The sequence below is a fragment of the Fundulus heteroclitus genome, chromosome 6 (assembly GCF_011125445.2).
Source record: "Fundulus heteroclitus isolate FHET01 chromosome 6, MU-UCD_Fhet_4.1, whole genome shotgun sequence".
NCBI classification, from domain to species: Eukaryota; Metazoa; Chordata; class Actinopteri; order Cyprinodontiformes; family Fundulidae; genus Fundulus; species Fundulus heteroclitus.
The window spans coordinates 13,747,688-13,767,747 of NC_046366.1; the positions used below are offsets into that span (position 1 = coordinate 13,747,688).

A 20,060-nucleotide genomic window follows, 5' to 3' on the forward strand; every position below is an offset into this window, starting at 1 on the left:
GAAAGTTATAGTATGCTCTGATGCACTTTAGAATAGTGCAAAAAATATGTTTCTATATATTTTTCAATTTACCCACTTTTAATTAACTCACAGCACCTCTCTATTATTATTGGGACATCTGGTGTTACCCATGAGTCTAAACCTGTTGGCACAAATGCAGGTTTTTAGAATGCACTGTTTTAGGTTTTGACAAGCAGGCCAGTGGAGTCGTGAAATCATTATTTCTTATAAAATCACTATTGGTGCCCAAAACAATTTTAATAAAATAAATGATGTAAGTATAATAAATTTTACTGCATCTTTACTTTTTTTTAAAATAAGTCTAGGGACTTTCATTTAGCAATCCATAACATTCTGGTTCCCTATAAATATGGCAAGGTACCAAGGCCTGTTTCCTCAAGCCACTCTTCAAAATGGAAAAGAAAGGAGAACACACCATTCAAGATAGTTAGGTGTGTGTTGATTTTCATAACTTAAAGGAACAATAAGCGATATTCCACCACTAGGTGGTGCTTGAGCACTGTCTGTAGACCAAAACAACATCTGCGACAAGCCCCTTTCATTCCCTTCTCAACCGTTGCCTCCTATGTGCATATTTGTAAAAGACAAAAACACAGCAAAATAGCTTCACCTTTTAGAAGAACATTTCTTGTGAAGAAGTAAGTAAGTCATAACTTTATAATGCTGTAAGCAAGAGAACATTTTGATCTACTGGGAGTGCTCTCCGCCATTTTGCTCCATTGCTGCACTGCTCTGATGGTGGTATTTTAGGGCAAGGGGGCTAAGCCCTGCTAAGCAGCTGTTCACATGCACGTACATGCATGCGCGGCCTGGCCAGGCTTCGTAAACAAGAGACTGGAGAACAATGCAGAGAGCTGTGGTGTGATGTAAGTACATAGTCCATCTGAAATATCACCTTAGCTCTTCACATTACTAATCTTTAGTTCTATCTAAAATAGTGACATTTCGCTTGTTGCTCCTTTAAGAAATGGCTACAAGAAAAACACCAAAACTTGCCCCTGGCAACAGTGAGAGAGAATTAAAAAAGTGTAATACAACGGGAACAGTCACCAGGTCCAAGAAGACTGCATCGGGACACAAATTTGTCTTGAAACTGTGGATAAAGTGAGGATGATGGTAGGAGTGTAAAAAAATCTCGAAAAGGATCACTATTAGAAAAGGACAGCAAACAGTGGCATCTTGGGGTCACAAACTCAACTCGACAATCAGCCGATTTGGGGAGGGTGTTGTAACTTTTGTCAGGAGGAAACATATAATCGGCGCGTCTGCTTAACTAAACCTGCATTTCAACATTTGAGCAGATCTGTAGTAGTGTATTGAGCATACTGCTAATGTTTGGGAGAGCAAGATAAACTAGGGAACATTTAATTTTGTTCTTCACATCAAATCCTTATTGTTTGGTAACTGCAGCAAAAGATATACATTAAATACTATTGCCACAACTTATTTACCCAGGCAATTCTTTTGAACCAACACACCTTGTGTTTCTGTGACCTTTTGCCAGTTTTCTGCTAAGAAGTCAGACTAAGGCTCTGATTTATTTCAGGGCGTCTCTATCAGAATATTCAATCTTTTCAACACAGCCGGCAAGCATTGTTTTCCACTTTACAGTCATGGTTTACAGCAAGGATTACAGGCATGCACAAAGGCTTTCTTTCTGTTTTATCGCCCCTAATTATCTCTGTGTTTACAGCCTGTTTGGAGGCCGATTAAGAAGAAAGACGTGAAAAAAGAGAGCATTCCTTATACGCTTGAAACAAACATTAGGCTTGTAGAAAAACAATTTTGCTTTTGACCTTTAATTAAAATGAGGCTGGCTCATGCAACTTCCTGGCGGTTTAAGCAGGAGGACTATCCTTGGGGGCCTATTTGGTCTTTAGGCAGAGTGCAATTCCATGCTAGAGGGCTCCTGTTGTGCAACGGTGTTGGCTCAGATTATTAGCAATTCACATAACAGCTGAGATAAACACTGAGGTTGGTGGTGCTGGAACAAAAAAAACTAATTTCATGTATCAAGGGTTGACAGAGATAAAAGGGGGAATCACAGCCCTGAAAACATCATGATTGGTTACATAAGAGCAGACGGGCATGAAGTCATGCAAATTTGCGCACACACACATACACATGAATGATCCCTCTATGTTTGCTATGTAACAAAAACACAAAGTGAATACAGAGTAGCAGGCAACCAAGAAGAGCAGAACGTCTGGGAGTTTTTTTTCTCTTATGTTTGTGGTCAGAAATACCAGAACAATCTGCATGCTGTGCAATCCCAGGGATTCAAACGGTTTATATAAATGAGCTGCCAACCAAAGAACAGCAGCAGATTTCTTGCTGACTTGCTGCTTAAAATGTAAAAATACTCTACAGTAGAATGTGCTGAAAATGTCCTTGACTAACTTCTTCAACAAAGCTGGCTGTATGATAGCAGCGCAATGCAAATCGAGGATTTTCGGGGTCTCCGCTGATGAGATCCCACCTAAAAACTCGGGACTTGGGGGAGAAATCAGACTGTTTAGCACAATTCACTTTCCCTGGTAATTTCCCTGCAAGGCCTGATAGTTCATTGCTCTATTAAATAAAGGGGACTCCAAGGAGGGAAATATTGAAACTAATTAAAACGATAAGAGAGGAGGCGCTGGAGACGCATCCATGGATGCGAGAGTGATTTTCACTCTCGGGCTGAGTCTGTCTAACAAATAGGACAGAAACTACTAGGGTTCAGTTTTTTAAAAGAAAGTTTTATTCGGCTTACTTGTGAGCTTTAGTGTAGCCAAAACCTTTGAATGAGCAGCACCAAACACATTTCCTGGCTAACACGGAAAATGAGTCCGCTCACACGAATGTAGGCACGTCTCGAGGAGACTCACTCTCTGCTGGTTGCTGATAAGCCTCAACAGAGGGGGGTTTTCACGTGTCATTCTGCAGGACAACTTTAAACCATCCAAGCAGACTCATCGTCAAGCCCCTTTCACTGTCAAAAGGCCTCAGTCAAGGCAACCAGGACATCCCTATAATTAACAACAAAGTAAAGCGCCTTGCAAATCCATTTAATACCCCTTCAAGCTATCTATTTTTTTCCCCCACATTGCAGCCACTAATATCAATGTATTTTGGTGGGATTTTATGCAACAGACCAACATATATCTTAGAAATAAATCTAAGAAGTGGCATGTATTTGAATCCAGCCCCTTTCAGAAGTCACTTAATTGCTGAGCAGTTGACTTAATTTGTGTAATTTGATCTCTGTAGAGATTCAGCAGTTTTTTTGTAAGCTTCAAAGGTTTGTTAGAGAACATTAGTGAACAAAGAGCAACATGGATCGTTCATGTCGTAGAGGTAGAGTGTGCCTTCTTTGAACGAAAGCTGTTTTTCCAGATGCAACTCGACTGGGGTTCGATTCAACCTTAAGACCTCTGTTGTTTCTCTCTTTGCCCATTTTCTATCTGATTAATGTGAATAAAGACCAAAAGTACCACAAAAGATATGTTCTAAAGATCAAAATCCATAGGATGAGGAGCATGGAAAGCAAGGACACCAAGCAACGCACCAAGAACTAACAAGAATCGAAGGAAACAGGCAGGTCTGACAAGGAGGAATTAAACAGGGAGATATACTGAGGAGCTTGATGACTGGATGCTACACAGATGAGGGATTGGTTCTCTATGGGGGGGGGGGAGAAGATGCATGGTTTTGCAAAGTATTGACTCAAAACATTGACATTTACATTTGAATATTGAATATGACCGTTCCTCAGACTTGTAGTTAATAAAAAATAAATAAATTAAAACCACATTAATTTTTCGTCCACTTCTCAATAATACACTACATACTATGGCAAGAAAGTGAATTTGATTTTATGGCTGTAATGTGACGTTAAAAGTTAGAGGTACAAGTGTATTTGCAAGACACTTCACCTGTGATCCATCTTACATTAGATCTATATTTGGGCTGCCAATACGTTATTCTGCTTTTTTTTTTTTTAAGAGGAAAAAAAACCTTGAAAAGTTGCAACCAGGGAACACTGCAATTAGAAGTACACTATATTTGGATCACCATGACAGCAAGATTGCTGGGGGTGGTGGTATTATTAGTTTAGGCCTGCTTGCTGTGCACTGCACTCTTCTGCTTCGACTTGCTACGCCTTCAGATGTTCTCAGTGTGAAAGCTCAATGCCGCACGCATCAAACGCGTACACATGTACTGGTTTGCTTGAACCAAATGTGCCAGAAAGCGTACGCCCACAACTCTCGTCTTTGAGCGAACGAAATCTCCGTGAGATTTGTCAAACCCAATATAGAGCTTCAAAGAACTTGTAGAACACGGGTTTGGTTGGTTGTGAACTTGCCTTCAGTTCAAGCAAAAAAAAAAAAAGAAGGGAGAGATTCCCTGTCAGGTAGCATCCGAAAGAACAAAAAAAATATCTGCTGAACGCTTTGATTCGGGTGTTTGAAGAGGGAGGAGGGATGTGTGTTACTGTACACGGCTTGATTCTTTGAGGTGAAAGTAGTCTAAGCTCTTTTCTCTTCCGCAGGGACGATCAAAGTCCAGAGGTAACTCCTAAGACAAAAACAGCTGAACAGATTCTGAGCTGTTTTAAACAACAGCGATCGACGGGCTTTCCTCGAGAGCTGGCAGACGTTGGCTATATTATCGCCGTCATGGAAACGAGACAAGAACGCGTGACAGGCACTTATCACACGTTAGCCGCCGTGCATAAAACCCGCCAATGGTCTGCTGATTGCCTCTTTTAGTGTGAACTCTTTGGCTCCGTCCTTCGGCACTTTCGAATGGTCTCGTTACCGAAGAGTGCTTCCTGAATAAACTTGCCTTGCCTTGCCTCGCCTTCCTTTTTCTCCATCTCTAACTCCATCCTTTCTCGTCTCTCTCTTGATCCTGACTCGGTAAACTGCGATGCCACGTGCCGCGGAGAGGTCAAAACTCCTGCTTTGCTCCCACGGTCTGGGTTAAGAGCCCATCGGTGTAGATAAGAGCGCATTGTTTACTTGGCCCGGCTTTGTTACAACTCCCACACAGGCACACACGGAGAGCTTCGCCACCCGCGCTGCACAGCTTTACTGTCACACTTTCCAGAATGCGCGGTGCGATGGTGGCAAGTCATTAGGGGGAACTGCATGCAGAATAGTCGCAGTGTTAAACTAAGACCTGAAAGATCAAACCCAGCGTTGACATGGAGGCACAAACAGTGGACGGCTAATTTCAGTTCAGCGTGCTGTAAAATCACATTTGCTGTAATCTTTATCTGGGGTATTTTTTTTTTTCTTTTTCTGACTGCATTTTTGGTGCCAGTGCAAATCGGTAAGTGGTGTATCCTGTCTAATAATACGGCGCCTCACTAATTTATTCATACTGTTTAAACATTGGAGCACATTTTCTCATTACAGCCACAAAGTTCAACGATGTTTAGTGGAATCTTATGGGATAGACCAACACAAAGCAGTGCCTACACTGCAAAAACCGAACTAAAAGTAAGTACAACTTTCTTGAAATGAGTGCATTTGTCCTTGACTTGAGCGGGCAAGTTTAAATGATCTCCCATTGGAATAAGATTTTTGCAATTAAAATAGGAACAACTCATCTCCGTCATCTTATTTCAAGTGCAGTATTTCTAATTATCTCACTTTAGGGGTAAAAATACTTTGCAGATAATCTTATTTACCAGAGCAAATCCAGGACAACTACACTCATTTGAAGAAAATTTTACTTACTTTTAGTTCCCTTAATACAATGTAATTATTATTGAAGTGGGAGGCAAATAAATAGATGGCATGCATTTCTATTTGGACCCTTTATGTTTTCTCCCCTAAATAAAAGCAGCCTTTTGCCTAAAGAGGTCACCTAATTAGTAAATACAGTCCACAGGTATGTGATTTAACCTCACCATACCTGAGCTGCTGTGTAAAAGGCTATAACGTTGTAGGGAAGTTTCAGACAGGGTTAGGCTTCTCTAACGCAGCGCTGTTTAATGCGGCGTCTGAAAATGGAAAGTGTATTAACTGAAAAGCTACCAGGTCGTGGCCCTCCGCCTTAAAAGGACAGTGCGGGCAAGGAGGTGAGTGAAGCATCCTGCAGGTTCACGATCAATCTGGAGGAGCCGCGGAGATTGTGAGTTGTGCGATTTGGCTTTTGATGAAAAGGTGGCAAGAAAAAAAAGCTGCAAAGTGGGAGTTGATGGACGGTGGAACTGAATTTTCGACCGCAATGCAAATTGTAGTTGACAATAAAATTGATTGATTGATCGATCGATCGATCGATTGATCGATCGATCGATTGATTGATTGATTGATTGATTGATTGATCGATCGATCGATCGATCGATCGATCGATCGATCGATTGATTGATTGATTGATTGATTGATTGATTGATCGATCGATTGATTGATTGATTGATTGATTGATTGAGTTGCCTCACGTGCTCTGGTCAGACGAAGCCAAATCAAACTTTTTGACCTTCATGCCAAACATCACCTGTGGCTGAGAACTAACATCACCCTACAGTATCAAAGCATGGCAGTAGTAGCGTCATGCTGTGGGAAGGTTTTTTTTGTTTCGCAACCAGGGACAGAGAGGCTGGTCTGAGTTTATGAGGAGATGGAAGGAGATAAATGCATGGCAGTACTGAGAGAAAATCTGTTGCCAGCTGCAAAGGACTGGAGCGGAGATCCGTGCCGATCCAGAAGTACGATAGAATGGTGGACCCGCTTCACTCAGCATAAGCATGACCCATGCAAGCCACACTGTCAGAATTCATTTAAATATTTAGAAAACAATGTACCATCTTTATTCCCCTTCCCGATTATGCTGATCAAATCCCAGCAACATAAAGTGAAGCTTGAGGCTTTTCTGTGACAAAGTGTGAAAGATTTAAAGGAAGAATGAGTTTTTTTTTTCTTTTTCCAAGGCACTGTCAGTTCAATGTGTTTCTCCAAAATAGATCAAACCTTTTAAATTGACATGTTTTACTCTGTCAAGATAAATCAGTGGCTGTGACAAAACGTCAAACTCAAACAATTTCAACTCACTGCTCATGCATCGTCGTCGTTTCCCCCCCACCCCCTTTAACTTTTTGTCATGCCCTTTTCACCACCTGTTTCTTCTGTTTAAATACTACTCATAAAAAAAAAAGTCAGTCACCATCTTACATACCGGTATTTCATGCCGGTCAGCTTGGCGGTGGACTCCTTCAGGTTGTGGTGGTAGCGGTGGGTGAAGGAGCCCAGGCTGCGGGCGATCAGGGCCACCGTGCGGAAGCGGGCTCGGGCGTGGCTGGTCGTGTTGGGGCTGGTGGCGTTCTGCTTGCTGTGCTCCCCATTGCGAGGGGCCTTGAGGCCGTGGTCCGTACATGCAAAGGACACCTGCATGGCTGCTGGCGCAAGCCCACTAGCTGCTCCGAGACAAATAACACCCCCGTTGGTGTCCTCAAAGTCCTTGAGATTCTTCCTTCCTGTCTGTAGAGGCTAGAACTCAGACTGAGTGAAGTTGAATGCGAGGGGGTCTGGGCCAACCCAGCCTAATTCTGCTCAATCTCATATGGAAATTGCAGCAGGCAATGATGAGGTTATTCAGTTTATTTTTTTAGAGAGGAATCGTTGTCTTATGCAGCCTCTCGCAGCTGGGCATGCCGGCGGTCTTGGTCAGGGTGTGAGGAGCTGCGGTGGGGATCCAGAGCCGGTCTCACTGCACCTGGTGATTGAAGAAAGGATGGAGATGAAGGGAGAAGAATGAGTCACACCAATAAGGACTCAGTCAGAAGAAAGACTTGATTATAGGAGGAAGGCGTTTTGTTTGTTGTCTGCTTTATATTTCTTCCCAATGTAAAACACGTTTAAACATGCCACAGCTTTTGTTGTCTCTGCAGTCCTATTTTCAACACGTCTTTTAACGTTTTGCCACTTTTCAAATGCATATTTAGCTCCCTGTGGAACGACATCCCTTCTGCTTGTCTCGCTCGATGCAGAATTCTTCAAAAGGTTGTGTTAGGATACCAGTCCCTTGCACCCTCCAACTGCAGCTAAACCTTTAGCCAAGCACTTAATGTGAGGAGAGTAACACTGCACCAGCAGACTGGGCTGCTGACACTGTTATAGAGCATGCAACACATTTACAGAGACTCACTTCCCCCAGCACACATCCTAACAATAAACGGCATGCTTTCAGAGAGCGGCTCAGGCTCTCGGGTTAAAACTGTGCATGCAAAACATGTTTTCTGGTAAACAGCGGCAGGCAAAAAAAACCGAGCCCCGACCGAGGCAAGTGTTCTTACACAGCGAGTTGCTGGTGATCAACAAGAGAGATGCACAAAGGAGGATGGATGTCTTATGACTCCCTCACAACTTTGAGAAGGACCGGTCTGCGTTCACGGAGAGCAGAAGTCCCGTGCGGATCTGCATCCCAGCACACGCGGCGTTTCCCCCTAGAAGCGACGAAGAAAAAAAAAAAAAGAAGCTTTGTCCCGTGTCCAGAATCCTGGTGGAAGCCGCTGAGCTTTTCTATGATCCCTGCAGCATGACAGCCCTGGACGAGGAAGTGACCCTGGAGATGTAACGGACAGCCAGCGAGGAGGAGGCACGCAGAGGAGGATGCATGGTACCTCACTTCAGAAGGAGGCAGATGCAGTGAGGAGGCGAGGAGCAGCGTGTGGTGAGAAAGTGAGCCGGTCGCCGAATGAGGACGGCTCTGTGCGTGCGTGTGTGTGTGTGCGTGTGTGTGTGTTATAGGCAACTGGCGCTGACTCTGTGTCTGGAAGAGCTGCAGTGTTTTACACTATGGCGCCACATAGAGAGAGAGAGAGAGAGAGCTCCATGTGAATGGGAATAACGATGTGTGTGTGCGTGTGTGTGTGTGTGTGTGTGCTCTGTTGTCTGAAGGCATCCACCTTAGGCATCGTGTCAAGGTGGATTAAGCTGGTTAATTACACATTATCTTGAGCACGGTTCGCCTCGCTGTACATTTCAACCCCAAACGTACGCTTTCATCTCAAATCCCCTCCTCAGAGCGCAGCTTCAATCATATAAAATCATGCCGTTCCAGTCTTTGATCTACAAAAGGCAACCTGCTTCAAAATTCATCGCAGTCTTGCAAATGAGAATTTCCAGCGAGTTGTCGGAGCAGATGTTGAGCGTGGAGAAGTTAGAGTGGGATAGAGTAATAAAGCATGAGAGCCACTGAGCAGAGCAGCGCCTTACTTTCTTCCCCCATGTAGCAGTAATGTGACAATGGCAGATCTCACGGTTCATTGGACATCCGCACACCTCGAGGCTCCCCCAGCTTTATTTAGATCGTTGTGATGCTGTTTGATAGAGTCGACACTGGTAAAAAAAAACTCATCCCAGGGAGCCTAAATTGTGCTCAAACACGTTTATTTATATTGCTGATTTTTAAAAGGGGCCTAGTCATAGACTATGACTTTACCAATTTCTACGCCAGTCGCTCGCTCTGATTGCATACAAACGTTTTCCGATCAAACTATCGCACCCTGTTGGCTTATTATATTGTATTTCTGTGTTGTACTCTTTGCTTTGGCTCTATTTGTTAGGGTATATTTACCATAACAAGACCACCTGACCAGAAGTATGATATTTTGCGTGCACACAATGAGTGAACAAGCAGGGCCGGATTATCCATAAGGGCCAGTGCCCAGGGGCACCAACCATGGGGGGGGGGGGGCACCTCATGACACATGCTTTAAAAATATATTTTTCATGAATTGTTATATTATTTACTTGAAATTGTTGAAAGACCATGCATTATTCGTTTTGTGAACACTGATGTCGCAATAATAATAAATGATAAATAAATCAAGATTTTTTTGATTTCAACATTTTAAAATGATATATTTGAATATTGCTCACTGCTCATATGCCTACATGTAGTTGTGTAAGTTAGTAAATAGTAAATTACATTACAGAAATCCCCTTGATTATGTCTGATGTTTTTGACCGGAGGACAGCACGGGTAAGGGGGGGGGCTTTAAGGTATAGTGCCCAGGGGCACCACATTGTCTTAATACGGGTCTGGAACAAGGAGAAGCAGTGGAGCTGAGCGAGTCAGCAACATCCATCTGGTGGTCATCTGGTCACCTGTTACTGGATTATTATCCTAAAGTCACTGGGACCTGAAGCCACTTCAAACATGTGAGCACTGGAGACACGAGAACTGCACATCAGCTCTACTATCTGCTGATTGCCAAGGTCAATGTTGGCATATTTGCTCTGCGGGATAATGAATAGGATGTGACTGTCTTTGTTTCGTCTCACAGCAAGGCTGCGGTCAGGCATTAGTAAGAGGTGAGAACGAGGGCCAGACAGAGACAGGGCGGACGGAGTCTGCAGATGGACTGTTGGGTGTGATTACTTCCATCTATGCAACCTCTGCTCTGTTCCTCAATAAAGTGCTGGAACTTGACCACTTCATCGTTTTCCTCATCATTTGATTTTCCTACCACATCACTCTAACCTTTAAGAATGGTTCGAAATGCTTAAATTGATTCAAAACATAGTTTACGAACTGCTAGCTGGAAACAATTCCAGCTCACAGTTTGAGAGTCATCAAAGCTTGATTCCACTTCAGAAGACATAAATGGGACATTTTTATAGGTTCGTTGGTATCAGGATCAAGTTCAGGTAAGAATTAAAACCTCAGTATTTGGCCCGGCTGAACCCAAACCGGAAAGTTATAAACAAGTTAATGAACCTTTGAAAAATGTGTGATTTCAAAAACCCTCACATTTAAAGCTTTACAATTTTCTAGTCAACCAAATATAGTATATCAGCACATTTACACTGCCAGTATTTTCTGAGTGAGCGCTAAACTGTTGCAGACAGGAAGTGAACAGAGGTAAGTGCTTACATATTACACACATGGGGGGCAAACAGGAAGTAGGAGGATGAGAAGCATCCATAAATTAAAACAAAAGCTGTCTGGAAGAATAGAGGCTCATACAATGATGTAATTATTCAATGACTTGTCTGTTCAGTTTACCTTCTTTATAAAGAAAAAAAAACAAAAACATCAGCAACGTGCTAAATAATAGGGCAAAGTTTTGTGCTTAATTTACAGCAAACGCGATCTCATTACCAGCTCGTTATGAATCTGCATCTTGTACACAACAAATGCTCTTTGCACCGGGCACTCTACATGCAGCTGCATGGTGTGACTCATGTCTCTGTGCTATAGCGATGAATTGCACATGTTAGCAGCTCCGGGACAACAGCTGTCTCATGCCAAATAATAAAAAATAAAATAAATAAAAGCATGTTGAAGAACAACTGGATGTTCTGAAATGAAATCTAAAATGTGTCTTCTGTGAGCTTTCTTCATAACAATTTTCAGTTCCTGTGAGTTCTCTAGATCAAGGGTTCCCAAACCTCTTGGCCTGCGACCCCCCAAAATAACTGCGATAATACGAGAACAAAGTCGTGAAATTATGAGAATAAAGTCATATTTTAAGGACTCTTACAAAAAATGCAGGAAATATGAGATCATCAACATGAGATCATCTCGCAACCCACTGGGGTTTCCAACCCCTGCTCTGGGAACCCCTGCTCTGGGAACCCCTGCTCTAGATCTCACTAAAATAATTTGCTACTGAGTCAAGAGAATTTAAACACACAAAAAAAACTTTCTTGTTTGTATTCATTCCATATTGCATCCTCTACCTATAAAAAAGCTTAAAGTCTGAACAAAAGTGCCATAAATGTGCCAATCTTAGTCCTTTACAAGTCACCCAGACTCTGAAACTCTCTCTCTCTCTCTCTCACAGCCCGGCCCAAATCAAACTTGACAGCGCTGTTTGTTGCAGCTCGCTGTAGGTTGTTTGCACGAGCGTTTCATGAACTTTGACGGATGGTAGGTCTCAACGTCAGAGCAGGAATAACTCCAAAGACATCAAGGAGGATTTTTGCAGACGGGGTGGAGAACTCTCCCCAGGGCTCCCAGCAAACTGCTCCCACGACTGTTTGCATCCTCTGGATGCGTAAACTCGCTGTGATGTGTAAAAGTGCTATGAGCGTGCGCCTCTTTTAAAAATCCCACAACCCTCTGAGAATAAACAGAAAGAAGCTGCATCAGCTTCACCTCGCCGGGTACTTTATCTTCGTGTGGCTATTTTTGCCCGCAGCGAACCCAGCTTTGGCCCGACGGTGTAATTCCTCAGTGCCCGCGGAGGGGTAACTGCGTAGCGTGGACGAGGCTGCAAACACACTTTTAATGTCACGAGCTGCCTCCGAGCTCTCTGTTTTCTTCTGTTGATCCAGTTCTAAAAGTGTGCCGACGAAAAGCTGGAGTTCTCATGCTCCTGCTTGAAACCACGAAGCCTCAGCAAACAGAGTTACCTGAAGCCATGTGTGCTCTGCCTCAGGGGTTTCACTGAAAACTCCGCTGGATGCAGCCATAAGGTGAGTGTGCAGATGTTGAAATGAGCTGTCATGACTCTGCACAACAGAGAGCGATGAACGCCTTTTGTGGAGGAGTGAACCGTGCATTTCCAACAGGTACAGCATCTGTCAGCGTCGCTTGATAGCACCGCCTGTGGCTCATCACATTAATGAACTCACTTATATTATTGCAGGGATCTTCTCTAGTCGCTGCAGCACCAACAGTTGCCAGAGCAGCATTAGAGACTTCCTGTCACGCAAGCTGAAATCTGATGAGGAGGGATATCCTTCCAAGCAGTCCACAAAGTCACTCCTGCGCCACACCTCCTCTCTGCAGGATCATTTTTAATATTCTTCTCCCACTCAACTTTGGCTCATATCTTTTTCACATTATTCCCCCCCCCTAATATAGGCATCCCCACAGCAGTACACTATCACAAGTCCATAATCTTGTTATTTGATGAGTGCAGGTCATTGGGATGCATTACGCGTAGAGCACAACAGAGGGAGCCTCGGTTGTTTCATCTGTCCCTATACTGTGACAGCGTGAAGGCATAATTGCCAGATTTATGGAGCTCTATGGATCGCGCTGCGTGAAGCGCTGGTGAAGAATGTTCACTCCGAGTCAGATACGCAGGCAGAATGCTTTATGAGCCTTCGACAGAAAAGGCAAGGGCAGCCGTCTTTCAACGGCGGCGTCAGAAGCGTCACTTCTGTCATCGCCGTCTGTCACTTAGAATCCGCTGTAACGACGCTGACGAACGTCGACGTCTTCTCAGTGTCAGTCCCTGCAGATGGAACCTGTCATGTGTGGGCCACGTGCATCTCCAGCTTGCAAATGGCCTCTTGGTGGTACATTAGATAACACTAGGGACGTGAATAGATTTTTTTTTTTGTCTTCGTAGCTTCTTATAGCGCTTTGGAAATGCTGTTAGGAGGTGAGCAGCTGGGGAATTTTCAAGGACATGCAGAGGAATATGCCGTTCATATCAAACATTTGCGGAACTCACATTCATTTCAAGTGTCAACTGCTTCTCTGTGATTGTTGCCTTTGTGCTTGTGTCTTGACTACATGTTAACGTAACGAGCCCAGTCCTCAGCCTATGGAAGTGCTCACAGCTACTGATCATCTGCTGATAAGGCTCGTTTAATCAGCGGCCCATGATTGCTACCTGTACATCACTGAAAAGCAATGAGGCTCCGCCTACTTTCCCAAATGCTATGTTTTTTTTTTCTGCATTTCATCTTAGTTTTGAATAAAGAACAGTGACACTATGTGTTGTGAGTGAAAGAAAAGCCTTTTTGGTTTTTATAATGTAAGGAAATCGATATGTTGATGACATCTTAACAGGGCGGTTTTAAACCCCTTGTTGCAGTCAGTTGATACTGAAAAACCTAGTTAGTAGGTCATTGATTATACATTTAATTAAAATAATACTTTGGTAGCTGCAAAGTGGTGTGCTGGCACCGTGCTCTCACAACCAGAAGGTCTCAGTTGGAGTCTTGACTGGGGCCTTTTCTGCCTGTTGTGTGCATGTCCTACTAGTGTCTGGATGAACTTGATTTTCACACATGCAAGTGATCTGGTTTCCTCATACAGTCTAGGAACCAGCAGGCTATGTTAACCGATCCTTGGAGTGACTCCGGAAGTTCAGCCGGGTTTGACGTGCGTCTCTGGATTGGCTCAATGCCAGCCTGCTGAGGGTGTACCCAATCTCTTCTCCACTCCTGCCACTTTCAGCCCTGAACAACATTAGCGCTTGTAGGGGTGATAGTTTGCAACAAGGCAGAATGCTAAGGACACAGCAAACACCTGCAACGGTCCTTGAAACCAAAGTTTTTACGAGGCATGACCTGGCTTCGTCTGACCTCATCAGTTCATTAACCAGAAGAAAACCTTGAGATTCTGAAAACTGTTTGGAATCTCAAAGTTTGTTAACCCAACAATCTCAGTTTGTAAACTTGTTAATAAGGTGTGTGCTGGTCAGTGAATGCATTTAAAAGTAAAGCGGGATGTTTTGTTATTTCTATTCCAGTTTTGTTAATGCCTGCATGTATTTAAGAGGAAGAAAGAGTGAAATATGACAAATGTTTCACCAATTTATATATAAAAAAAACAACATTATTTTTCTCTGTGGATGTTTGCTATTGGGGATTAAAACAGTCTGAGGTCTAAAAGAAGAATAATTTATCTCCATCCTGTATAAAGTTAAAACAATCCTGTTGGTAATCTTATAATCCATAATAATCAGTGATTTAGAAATTTGGCATTTTGAACAGTTCGGTGTAACAAACCCGAATGTCAGTCTTACGACATCTCTTTGACTTGCGGTACATTTAATCGAAGCTAAAAGTCAAGTTTTCCAACCTTACAAAACATATTTTAGTTTCTTTTTCAGCTTTAACACTTAAACTCTGTTTATTTCTGCAGATTAAATAAACTGATGTGACAAGCCGGAGCAGGCTAAATTAAAATCACATTAGGTAAAATCCAACAAGAAATGCAGCTCATACACTAAAGCATTTACACTAACCAGGCATAACATTATGGCCAAAAAGAACTGATTATCCTTTCATCAGGGGTGCGCCATTCAGTGGATGGGATGCGCTAGGCAGCAAAGTCTTTCCTCAAAGCTCATGTAAACTGTAAAAATGAGAAAGTTTAGAATTTCAGCAGATTCCACAAGGGCCACCTGGGTCAGAGCATCTTCAAAACCGCATCTTCTGTGTGCTGCTCCACAGTGTTCTGCAGAAATCACTATCTATCAAAAGTGGTCCCAGAGAGGAACAATGGTGAACCGGCATCAAAGACATAAGCAAGTAAAGCTCTCATTAATGGACTACCTGGGGAACATAAGGCAAGCAGGTGCACAATGGAAACAGGGCAAGGCGGTGTAGGCAGTGTGATGATTTGGCCAAAGTTCTGCTGAAAACCCTTGGGTCCTCCCATCCATGTGGATGTTACTGCTACACACTCAAGGATAATTGAAGCTCCCCTTCTCCTGGAAAAGAAGTTTCCCTGACTTCTCTAACACTCGGCTTTTTACGGCCTTTAGCATGCATGTTTTCCCTCCAAATAAATCTGAAATCTAACCTTTTTCAAAGAAATGCAACAGTTTGGAATCAACTTACTTTACTTTAATAGTGTGGCGGATTATTAGGATAATCTATTTGCTTTGATAACCACCTCTTATGAAACATAATGTTCCAAAGCACTTTAATTTGCTTGCAGGTGCTGAAACCTGCTAAAGTTAGGCGGACTGCTGGCGGCGTGATGCATTAAACAGCAGCTTTATAATCCAGGAGAATTAGGGGCTCTCACTGAGCTAGACGGGAACTTAATGAGAGCATTAGGCATTTATCAGGATGCTGAGCAGAATCGATGTTTAACTTCTACATAAATAACGGAAAACAAGGAGGGAGCCTACACAAACATGCTTGACTTCCCTTTTCTTCCTCTGAGAAAAATAAATCTATTCTGATCCTGATTCTGATTGGATTTATTTTTCTCAGAGGAAGAAAAGAGAAGTCATGTGGATCTAATTCAAGCAAATCTTGGGGACTCTACTTTGAAACTTGTCGATCATGTTAAGATAAGTTGGGAATAATGGTGTAAAGTTTTAGGATTTACAAAGGATTAAAAAACAAAAAAACATCTGTTTTTAGATCCCCAACAAGGAACACGGTGTCCTACCTGTAGACCTTGCAGTCATGAGGATGAGTAGATGCCAGAAACAAACCAGTGTGTTGGTGGAAATGGTCCTCAACCCTCTGCCGCTCCTGAGGAGCGTTTGCTCCTAAACCTTCTGAAGACCAGCTGGCGGGGTTTGAGGTGGGCGACCTGGCCCCCGCCCCCTCGCCTCTCCAGGATGAAACTAGGGCAGCGATTCTCGCCTGGCCCCTCTCTCAGCCTCCAGGATCTCACCACAGGCTGCCTTAAGATACACGTTCCGGGCAGGCTGATGGGACCCCTGCTTCAGACAGCAAATCCCGTTCTATATACGTCGCCCTTCGCACGTCTCTGAGTGAGCACAGCACGACGCCGGCTGTGCAAGACAGGACAGGCTACCTGCGTTTGCTTTGCTGCGTTGTTCCTGCAATGCACAGGGACTAATGAAGCGATTTAGAGTATTATCCTGACACGCTGTTTGCACGCATCACAGCATGCACATGTGTCCCGGTGAAGCCAGTCCGACACATGCTTAACACGAGCACACAAATAAACTTGACCGACAAACGTCACGAAAAGGATCTAAGCGAGAGGAGGCCAGGGACATGCCATGCTGCATGCCATACCTGTGATGCCGACTTTATTCTTAGACGAACGTTTAACAGACAAAGGCTTGTGTTTGATCTCATGCCGGGTCCAGCTAGACAATGCTGCTCAGCTGTAATGGAAGCTGAGCAAAGCCACATGGATATTTATGTTTACTTGTCAAATATATCTTCATGATACAGGTGTTATAATAGGACAAAACCTGATCCAACCCTGTGTTCTCCCTTGAGTGATTCATTAGGCGATGACAGAAACTCGGTTCAAGGTATTTAGGTCTGTGAACACACACATTTTAGGACCTTTTTTCGAGGATCTAAAGATCAAATCTAAATATAATTTTCTTCAGGTCGGCGTACATTTATGTCCCTTGTTGCTCCCTAAAGAAGCTTTGCTCAGTGGTACAGTTTTTTTTTTTTTTTTGCTTTAATGAAAGAATTAGGAGATACTGAAGATGGATTTCTGTGAATATGCACTAAAGGTGGGGGGATGACTAAATTCTGAATAGACGAAAAAAGCTCAGCAAAGAACAAATCTGTTCAAAAGTTACAAGCAAAATATAGTAGTCATGTTGTAAAGAGACACAGTTTAATGTTAAATGTAAATAAGTTCAAATATTTATCCTTCTGTTGTTTTGTGCTTATACAAGATCAAGATATGGGGGTAACAGGTCCAGGAGGGAAACCCAGATGGATATCGCTTTCCCCAGCAAAAGCCGTTCCTAAGGAGTTCCCAGGCCAGAAGAGATGTATGGTTCCTCCAGCATGTTCTGAGTATGTCTTGGGGGCTCCTGTCTGCTGAGAAAGTGAAGCAGTAATCAAGCTGATCAAATATTCAAACCACCCAAACCTTAAGATGCAGAGAAGCAGCTGTTCCAAACTCACCTGGTTGATGGAGCTTCTCATCCTCTGTGCGTATAACTGAATTTGGCAACATTGTTTTGGGGGTGGGGGTGTTTTGGGATTTGGAAACAACAAATTGAGAGCTTTGTTGTTCAGTTTAGCCTGGATGAGATGCCAGTCTGTCTATTTATCTCCCTCTCCATCCCAGGACACCAAGAAAAAACCTTCCTCCAGGTGAATACCAAGGCTCCAGACTTAGAGGAGTTGACTGGTAGAATCACCACCTTAACTATATATATATATATATATATATATATATATATATATATATATATATATATATATATATATATATATATATATATATATATATATATATATATATAAAGTCATAGTTCAGATTTTGTCAGATTTTGAAAATACCAACCATTAATATTTTTTTCAAACTGACTTTTAATTAAGAACAAATGTACTTTCTGCCTTATAAATGTTTATTTGTTGGCCTGATATAAAATAAGAATCTTAAATATCAAGTTTTCACTAGCCTTAAGTGGGAAATCACCATAATTAGAAATAAAAGCTGGCATAGATCGGTGTGTAAATAACTATGTAATGTGTTTCACTTAGGGAATCCACTTATTGAAATAATTTTTTTAAATTAAGATTTTAATTTATTGAATTGGTTTATCTGTTGCTGTATTGTGCTTCAATTGTTTTGTAACCTGTCTGGCAATGTGGCAATAAGAATTTATGTCTTAATGCCAAAAAGAGCCCAACAGATTTTACTTTCACAAGTGGAGCCTTACTGCTTTCTCCATAGTGCACCGCTTGATTTATACTGTATATGCAAAAAGTTTTATTATATTTTTTGCTGTGACTATTTCATGTTAAATGGACACTGAAACAGTAAGGTAAGAGATGAAAAAAAGGAGAGAAACAGATTAGAAAAAATGCCAAAAGGGAGAAAAGGTGAAAGTGAAAGAGGAGAGAAAAGGGAGAGAACAAGATAACATCCCCGGAGTCTGCTTGTACACCTGCAAAGAGATATATAAAAAGAACATCAAAACCAACTTATAAAGTTTTACACGTACAAACAACTAACTCCTTGATACCATTACTGAAGAATATACAGTATTATTTAAGACACAATTTATAAAGTGACAGCTGAAGATAATAATAGGGGTTTTCTGTATGTGCTTGCATTTTGTATCAAAATAGGCAGACAGAGGTACTGTAGTTGTAGTTTATATAAATGACCGAAAGCAATGGTCCTGTTGGATTTATCAATGTCTTTCAGTGGTTTTCCCTTCCACAGTCGATGCTTTTGCAATGATTTTCAGTTAGTTAACCAGGTCTGGTCGGCTGACATCCCCAGTCCTGGCAGGTTCTATATAATCTCTCCTCAGGTGCTCTAGTCTTTATTGATTTCCACATATGGAATCTGTCATTCAGTTTCTCTTTAATGGCCTAAAAGCTGGACTGCAGCACAGGTTTGCCTCATGGCAGCCAGTCTCTTCAGTCACTGCCAGCACAGAAATTGTCTGTCTTGGTCATGGTGTCTCTAACTCGGCCCCCAGTGGGGCTTCCTTTGCCTGACCTTCCGTCTTGTCATTGCTGCTCTACCTTCATCCACATCCTGTCCGGCCCATTAGGAGCTACTATGTCACATTCTCCTGTCCTGCCCTTGGTGACATCCTGCCTTCATTGCTGATGCCATGTGTCTGTATGACCTCTGCGCTTTAAAATCTGCCTCTCTGTCTTGTTGCTTTGGGAATAAGGATCTGCATCTGGGTCTTCTTCCTCGAGGGGGACAACATTAAATAGTTGCAGAAGTGACAAGCTGGAGTTTTGTGTCATGCTAAAACTCAAATGTTTAAAATGCAGTGAAAATGACTACATTTCAATTACCCAACTATAAAAGCTTAGAAGAAATGATAAATCAGTTAAGCTCCTCCTCCTCCTGCTGTTTTGATATCCTACCTACAACCTTCCTTAAAAAAACTCTGGCCAGTCATTGCATCTGACCTGATCAAAATAGTAAATTCATCTCTCATCAGGTGTTTCCCACCAGGCTTTAAAAACAGTAGTTATTAAACCACTGATAAAAAAAAGAAGCAATCTGGACAAATCACATCTGCAGAATTACAGGCCAATATCCAACCTGCCATTTATCAGTAAAGTTACTGAAAAAGCTGTGTTTCAAGAGTTAAATGGCTTCCTCATAATGACCAACCACTTTGATGTTTTCAGTCCAGTTTCCATGCTCACCACAGTTCTCAAACTGCCTTCGTCAAAGTGTTCAATGACATCCACCTAAACATAGACCGTGGAGGAAACACAGTGCTGGTTCTGCTGACCTCTGTTGCAGCGTTTGACACTGTTGATGTAATGTTTCTGCAACCGTGTGCATTCTTGTTTGTTTTCACTGGCCGTGTTACTCTCCTGTCCTCAGTCACACTAATTGGTTAGGCAGCACCACCTGCACGAGCTCATTAACTCTGAGGAGCTGTACCTGTGGATATGTCTAAA

The 20,060-nt window shown here is 42.5% G+C and overlaps 1 protein-coding gene across 3 annotated transcripts in view; it reads right to left on the reverse strand.

Annotated features, from left to right (window-relative positions):
- kcnab1b (potassium voltage-gated channel, shaker-related subfamily, beta member 1 b) overlaps nt 1–16,601 on the reverse strand; it is a 52,335-nt gene extending 35,734 nt beyond the window's left edge. Inside the window, exons 1-3 of one of the 3 annotated variants that reach the window (XM_036138101.1) lie at nt 16,111–16,601; nt 8,306–8,455; nt 7,189–7,725 (exon numbers count right to left, since the gene is read on the reverse strand). In XM_036138101.1, the coding sequence (XP_035993994.1) occupies nt 7,189–7,403 (215 nt within the window). In that variant the 5' untranslated portion in view covers nt 7,404–7,725; nt 8,306–8,455; nt 16,111–16,601. Of the gene's footprint in view, nt 1–7,188; nt 7,726–8,305; nt 8,744–16,110 lie in introns of those variants that run through there. The other 2 variants (XM_036138102.1, XM_036138100.1) reach the window with 2 other exon arrangements.
- Between the last annotated feature and the right edge of the window lie 3,459 nt (nt 16,602–20,060).